The 8,162-nt window shown below is 46.0% G+C and overlaps 1 protein-coding gene across 1 annotated transcript in view; it reads left to right on the top strand.

Moving 5' to 3' along the window:
• ABCC12 (ATP binding cassette subfamily C member 12) overlaps positions 1-8,162 on the top strand; it is an 83,013-nt gene that overhangs the window by 32,151 nt on the left and 42,700 nt on the right. Inside the window, exon 13 of the mRNA XM_006034972.1 lies at positions 313-385. Within this exon, the coding sequence (XP_006035034.1) occupies positions 313-385 (73 nt within the window). The remainder of the gene's footprint in view (positions 1-312; positions 386-8,162) is intronic.

Genomic DNA, 8,162 nt, shown 5'->3' on the forward strand with positions numbered 1-8,162 from the left:
GTTTTCTCTGCAGTTTTTAAACGCTCTGTAGATATGACTTTCTCACCCTCCACTGGAAGCTGCCAAGTGCAGCACGTATATCTACCCATATAGAATTTCATTATAAGAATTTCAGAAGCAGCTTTGTCACAGGGCTGACAGCCTAATACAGCTACAACACATATGCAAAGAAACCATGAGGGAGAGAGCTGGGTCTGAAAGAGTGAATGATAGCCACTGTCACTATTTCACATAGATCAGACAGTCATTCAAAATGCATGAGATTTTGTTCTGATTTTGAGAATTTAAAAACACTAACATTTCATTCTTCAGGTACAATTATGTAATCAATGCATGCAGTCTGAAGGCAGATATGGAACTTCTTCCTGCTGGTGATATGACTGAAGTAAGTGTTCTTATACAAACAAACAGTCAGTCTGGTTCAATGTTGCCACATACTATAGAGAAGTACCAATCTTTCTTTCCATTGTTAAAATTGCTTTCCATTCGAAGTCCAGTTGTCAACCCACCTGCACTTCTGTTCCACCATGAATAAATTACCATACCTCATATTTTACATTTCACATCTAATTCTAGGCTAGAATTTTTTTGTCCTGGGAATGAAAATTAAATAAAGGGCCCTTGAAAATGTTTTTTGACAAATTTTCAATCTATTTGTTGCAAAAATATATTGAAAATATGAACTATGGGCAGAATCCTATTTCAGTTTGCACACCTGGATCTATGCTTGCCTGAGTATGTGCATACAATGCCACACACTTGCCTGGCCAGAGCACAGCCTACTGAGCATGTGTGGTAGTGGTATCAGTTCTTGCACATCTATACTGAATGTGGAATAAGATAGTAAATTGTGCATAAGTGCTAAAAGTGACAGTTATGTGGCTGGGTGGGGGCCATTTGGGTGCATAAAGTGAAATAGGATTTTCCCCTAAGTGTTTCTCCTCTAAAAAAGGACTCTTGTGGTTTAGGCCTTTAGAAGAGGTATTATAGCAACATATCCTGAGCAGATAAATTAATCTCTCCAGCCATGAGTCAGGTGTGTAACTTGCTTTTAAGGAAGTAAAATTTTTTCCAAGGCTACCTTAGACACTTCTCTTTTTCCCAGGCTTTGCACAGACAACAGGGAACCTAAAAAGGTGCAAAATTGAGCTGAATTCTGTCTTCAATAAAATCTTGAGGGGCATAAAATATGAACAATTATGCTACCATTTAACAAAGTGTATTGTTCACCCAGCTGTATAAAGAAAATGGGTTTATGACCTCCCAGATAAAGAAATCATTCTGTCCTACCTGAATAACCAATGGAAGGGTTCACTCCAGGTCATTATATAAAGAAGCCATTATTTTCTGGAAGCAGATTTAAGGGAATGGTGGTATTCCCTCAGCCATGTGACTGCAGACTACATTCCCAAGGATTTCCTTAGTTACTGTATGCCAACCATTTATGAATGACTTGTGAGGGTCAAAGCCTAAACAAGGCCTTGTAAACTAAAGCCAACAGAGCTATCCCAAGTTCCAGCAGCCTAGGATCTGGCCCTGAATATTTAGTCAGTTTTTTCCTAATTGGTGGGGTCCACCACATTAGGGAGTCTTGAAAATCAGTTAGCATTTGGGAGTGGGATGGAGGGTTGCAAGGCACTGAAAATGTTATTACAATCTAGAGCAAATAATCTTGCTCCTCTATTCCCTGAATGCTCCTAGTCTTTAAGGTCAAGTATTCTCTATCAATCAAACGTTTTTTGTCAACCCTTTGAAACACATAGAGTGTGTGTACATGAGACATTTACTGTGGAGTTGTTTAATTAGGTCTGCAGTAAATGTCTCAGCATCTACGCATGCAGCGCTATTAGGCCACGAGAAACTAATTAACTCTGCCACAGGTTAGTGTTTGTAGATACAAATACTATCCTATGGCAGAGTTCTTTAGTATGCAGCAACACATGCGTAGACGTTGATGCGGCTGGCTGGGGCGCGAGGGTGCTTCAGTGTGGGGGCTGCCTGCTGGTTAGCTCTGCACTGGAGCACACTTGTGCCCCAGTTATCCTCACCGCAGCACGCTGAGCCAGGTTGGAGTAGACCTGGGCTGGCAGGCTGACCCCCTGGACCTTCTGCCAGGCAGGGCTGCTCCAACCCGGCTCAACATGCTGTGGTCCCAGGGGCAATAAACTCCAGCAATACGTGCCAGAGTTAATGGTGTGCATTAATAGCACATGTAGATGTGCTCACTGATCCTCACTCAAATACACTATATAGTTTATTATTAACACCTTTATTTTACCCTTACTTTTATAGTAAGCATAAGAAGGTTGTAAAAAATCTGATTTCAAATATGGGTTTGCCAACCTGAAAAGAACTGAGAAACACAGGGGATAAGAGCAAGTTAGTGTGAGGTAAAGTAGGGTGTGAACTTACGTGTGTCAGCTACTTTGCAGTAACTGCCCTTGTGAATGTTTTAACCCCTATCCTTTTGCTAAATGCAAGGTAGCTTACCACACTTTCACTGCAGAGGATATAAACAGAGTTTGCTAAATGTTGCCAAATGAACCCAACACAACTGAAACATCGCTAGGCAAAACAGACATCACCCATAGTCCCACAGGGTTCAGCCCCTGCTACTCCTGGGCTTCAGGGGCCTGATCCTATGGATCAACACTGGGGAAATGCCACCGTGTAACAAGACCTAGCCCGATTACTACAAGGAGGAGCATGTCCCAACTGCCTCCAGCCCGGAACCCCACGCTCCCCCCACAAAGACAGACACAGCTGCACTGCAGCTGCACAGACCAGCCAGAACCTTGCATGGTGGATGCAGCCATGATGAGCAGCCCCAGCTGGGGAAGGCCCACCCCTGCAAGAGGGGGGAGTTAAGAGCAGCCTGGAACGACTAGAAAGGGGGGCTTCTGGGGTGAAGAGAAGCAGCTGCTGCCAGGGATGCTCAAATGGTGTGATGCCTGGGTGAGTTTTTCCTTGCCTGGCAGAAGCCCTGGTGCCAACCTGTGCCCAGATCAGGGCTGACAGGGGCACCAGAACTACAACAAAGGGAACAGACAGTGGAGACCACAAATAGCCAGCATGACAATAAGTGCAACCTTTTTCATTTATTATTATTATTGGTTTGCGTTACCAGTTATGATCTCTGAGCAGGGAGCAGGGCCTGGGGAGAAGCCCGTAATCCAGGGGCAAGCCTCAGGCCAGCTGCCCAGGGAGGCCAGGGTCCTGATCTGTGGATCTTCAGTCAACGCTCCTTAGCTAGAGTAAAAGGGGGCGGAGTGTAGCAGTACATCTGACCCAACATGTCCAGCAACATCTCTCCAGTGTGGCTACCTGAGTGGCTCACACACTGCAAGCGGGGAAACTCCAGGTACCTCCACTTGCAGAGGTGTGCTCAAGAGAATCCAATCTTGGGTGTGCCTCTGAAAATGGGGAAATCCTGGCAGGTGCTCCCAGGGCTTCAGGGGCCCTATTCTGCATGCAGAAGGATTCCCAGGGTGTTCAGGATCGGGCCCCTGAATTCCTGGGACCACCTGCTTAAGGCACCCGGCGAGCACAGGCAACTGCAGGCTACCTGCACTTTCCTGCTTTAAAACAGACATCTGCCACATAATAGCACATTTGGGCATCTGTGGCATAACAGAGGGCATGGGCATATTTTTGCTTTCACTTTGAGCCACTAGAACAAAACTTATGGGGGCACAAAGGTGATATCTGTTTGCAGCCTAAGCTTCTTCAAATTTCCTCTGGATTAAGGGCCCACATGTGGGCAGTTACCATGCAGCAACTTGGAGTTCACAGCCTAGTTTACATTGCAGTAAGTCAAATCCCATACCAGGCTTAGCTATCTATTTTCTTTCTACAATAAAACATTTTCCTCCTTGAATTGTCTTTAATCAGTTGCTTTTCCAAATTGTTCTTTGTTTCATTAAACTCTTATCTACAGCAATGCTGATCAAAATATTCTGAGTAATTTAACTAATGAATTTTGGCTTTTTTCTGTTGTTTATTTCCTGGGAGCAGTTTGTGCAATTCTCATATGTATTTATTATTTGAAGTTAGTCATAATTTTCCTAAGTGTCTATGTTTTCGCATGCAAGTCACAATTTACAATTCCATATGGAGATTTAAAATGCAAACAAATTATTAAAACAGAAAATATAATTGTTTGTGTGTTAACTGATGTTGCTAACTCAACTAACTCTACAACATAAATTTTACATTGCATATGTGACTAATATTGAGCATTTACACTATGCTGAATGCTCATAAAAGTGATCCAGTAAGGAAATGGAAACAGTACCATATATTTTACCATCATCTCTACCTCTTAAGCTGTAAACATCCTGTTTCAACATTTCATTAAATTCTCTTGTAAACTTCAGTATAAAGTTTCTTCACATATATGTTAGTGAGGCTCAGTTGTTTCTATACAGCAGTCTTACTTCAGGCTTAAGAAAAAATGCATGTTCAAGTTCTGCAGCAAGGGGTCCGTAGTGTGGTATACTCCCTCTGACAGACTCAAGAGCCCTTTTATCATCACAATGGGCCCTTGTACACGTGATGAAGGGTCCTTGTAAATGTGAAGAAATTGCCCTTTTTAGCAGTTTAATTGCCTTTTTAGCAATCTAATTGTGTCACGGTGTACATATTCAATGGCTTATTGCAATTAAATTCTGTAACTGTGTACACCTGTGGTGGCATATTTCAATTTAACTAACTTTTTTTACAGAGCAAAGTAAAAGACATCTGATGTATTTTAGTTTGCTACATAACACATTACAGCAATGTATCTGGAGATAGTGGCAGGGATGGTGCACGGGCCAAGCCACTCACTCCTTGGCTGTGGGAGACACAGGCAATTCTCTGGGAGAGGGGAAAAAAAAAAGATCAGGCCCCTAGCCACTTTTTTCTTTTTTTCCTCAGTGGAGCTTGCCCATGTGAACTGCCTCTGGGTTGCACAGTCCCTGAGCTGTGGGGGGCCTGGTGCTTCCCTCCACGGTGGTGATGCCTCCTGGGACTGGCTGGGTGGGGTGCTAGTGGGTGGGTGCCACCTGGGGTGGGGGTGCCACTGCCACAGAGGGAAGGACCTGGGCCACCCGCAGCTCAGAGCCCACCAGCAGCTTGCCTCCTGGCTGTAGGAGACGTGGGCAGGCTCTGGGGGGAAAAAAAGGATCAGGTCCCTCACCACTTTTTTTTTCTTTCGGCGGAGCCTGCCAATGGTGGCAGGGTGGGGGCATGAGTTGACGGGGGCTGTCATTGTTCCATCACAGTGACAGAAGTCTCTAAATTGAAACAGTGGGTTTTTAATCAAAACAAAAACCCACCAATTAAAAACCCACCATTTCACTTTAGGGAGAACTAAACCCCCAGCACATGTACAACTGGCCAATCAGTCCATTTATTGTACCCCCAGAGGCCTTGTCTCTAGAGAACACAAACGAGACTTTTACCTTCAGATAAACAAACACATCTTCTCTTCAAGTACACAAACAACAAACACGGGAACCATCCTCTGATTTCCCTTCACTTTTCAGACTCAGAGAAAGAGTACTCTGTCCCAGGCTGCAGGGCTCAGCTTTTCCACCTCTTTTCTCTGCCTGGCCCTTTAAATCCAAAAACCATACACCTGGTATTCTCTCTACAGACCTAGAGAGAGACAATTCTGGCATGGTGCTTTTTGATCAGCTCCCTCATATTCTCTCCCTCCTCAGCCTCTTTCTCTGAGAGCTTCTTCACTTCCTTTGGGCCAGCTAATTATTCCCATCAACTTGCCCACTCTTCCCAAGCAGGTAAACAGGAAATCTCTGTCTCAGCCCAGCAGTTGGGTTGCAGCCACAGGCCTGCACCCTGCTACAGGGTCAAACCTAGTGTTAATAATCATAGACACTATTAAGGATAGAGTACTGTCAAAGGTAGGGACTTTGAGATTATGATAAATCATATTCCTGTAATTTTCCTTTCTGTCCTGTGGACAGAAATGCACTTCTTCAAAACTAAGGGTGTTTACAGAAGTTATAAAGGGCACCTCAATCATGCTGTAACTTTTTGCACTTTATGCAAAGTGCTTAAAGTTACAGCATCATCCAAACCCAACACATATGTGGCTCCTGTGCATGGGGGTTCAGTGCCTCCATAGGCACAGGCAGCAGGGGGCACTGTTGCCTGCTTTAGAAGCTCCTGGCTGTCAATACAGGTGGGGGGCCTCTGGTTCTTCTCCTCCAGAGCCAGTGGACATTGGGGACCCTCTCCCAGGGGGGGTGGGACCTGGCCAAGGACCCGCCAGACCTCATTGCTGGCTCGATCACACCCCACCCCCACCTGCATGGAGGCAGCCAGCCAGCTAGCTAAGTCTCCTTGAATTCTCTGCCTCCTCCATGTGATAGACCCAGGGCCTGACACTTAATCCTTTAAGGGAACTGTATAGAAGATTCCTAAGTGCTCTAATTTAGAGCAGCTTCATTTACTACCTGATTTAACAAGGGTTAATTTTTTGCACAGTCAGCCATTTTAAAAGTGCTCTGCAGCCATGCACATGTGTTATGCCATAGCTATAGAGTGCTTTCAGGAACCAGATCATGCAAAAAACTCACTTCTTTCTGCGCTCTAAGAAATAACTAAAGAGGTGGGTAACTAAGTGAAAAATAAGAGATGGGTACCCAGGTGTCCCAGCCAGCTATCAGAGAAACAGAGCTAAACAGCAAGAACTGAATATTAGCTATTACAATGAGTCTGGTGGTTGCTACATTTGCTAACACAATCACCACATTATAAGTACTGTACCTGACCACTATCATAAAGTACTTTCACAGTTTTATACAGTAACTTTCAGATATATGTCATTAAAAACTAAGCTTCTTTTCTGTCTCATTCTTAGCCAATCTTCTTCCTAATTAGTTTCTAGATAATTCAAAGTACTTTGGTAGCTTTAGACTATTGTCACAAACCTCACTATAATTCTAGGTGTTAGAGGGGTATTCTGCAGGTTTTTCTTATGTTTGTTTTACTGATATGGTATGTGTGAGCTCCGTGAAAATGCAATGTTGTGCTATATTTATTTATGTTGCTTTTATCACTATATGGATTATATTATGCTGTCTGTGGATGCATCTACACATGCTATTAATGTGATACAGGCTGACTGTGCAGTACAATACTGTGCAGTAAGCCTTTCCTGGGAACGTGTCTACATGTGCACCCTGTTGGGAGCAAATCTGTTCCCAATGGCAGCAACCCAGTACAGAGCTGCTTCTACCCTGCTCTGCTTCCCTGCAGCAGCCAGGGGGAACTCCAGGCTCCCCTGGGGTGGTAGCCCAAGGGCTGCCAGGGATCACGGGGTCCAGTCCCAAAGCATGTGGGGCCAGGAGAGCTCTGCCAGCTGCAGCAGTGGCTGGCTTCTGGCTTTGTGCACGTCAGGAGGGGTCCTGATGTGCATGGAGCTGCAAGATCACTGCCACAGCAGCTAGCAGAGCTCTCCTGGGCCTGTGCACATTGGGACACGCAGCTGCCAGTGAGCCTCATGCCCAGGGGGGCTCCCCCACATAGCAGGGGGCTTACTGGAAGTTGTCTCACTTCTGGGGGCAGCTGCCCCAGGAGTGGGATAGGTTCCAGCCAGCTGCCTGCTGGACAGGGAATCCCAGCCCAGCGGCGGGCTCCCCACTAGCTGCCCTAGGAGTGGGAGAGCTCCTGGCAAGCCCCCTGCTGGGCAAGGAATCCCTGTCTGGCTGGGGTCTGGCTGGCAGCTGCCCTAGGAGTGGGATAGATCCTGGCTAACTCCCTGATGGGTGGGGAACCCCTGCTCAGCCAGGGGCTCACTGGCATCTCCCCAGTCCCAGTGCTGTTTGGCTCCCAGTTCCTGTAGGGAGCCAGGAGCCATGCAGTGCTGGGAAGGGGTGGGGAAGCGCAGGGCAGAGTGCAACCCCATCCCAGCACTGATCAGTTCCTGGCTCCTGGGAGGAGCAGCTCCAGGACTGGGGACAGAGAACTCCCCTGTCCTCTCTGGTCCCCTGCTGATGTGGCAGAATCAACCCCTCAATAGCAAAGGCATCTCTGAGAGATGGGCCATTAGCTAGAACGGATTCTGAGATGGGAACTATGTAGCAGATAGTTGAGGTCTTTTGGTTTTCCAGGCTTTGAGAGTCCAGGTCCCCAGGGTCAGGACTGACAGGTTC

The sequence above is a fragment of the Alligator sinensis genome, unplaced genomic scaffold (assembly GCF_000455745.1).
Source record: "Alligator sinensis unplaced genomic scaffold, ASM45574v1 scaffold1107_1, whole genome shotgun sequence".
NCBI lineage: Eukaryota > Metazoa > Chordata > Crocodylia > Alligatoridae > Alligator > Alligator sinensis.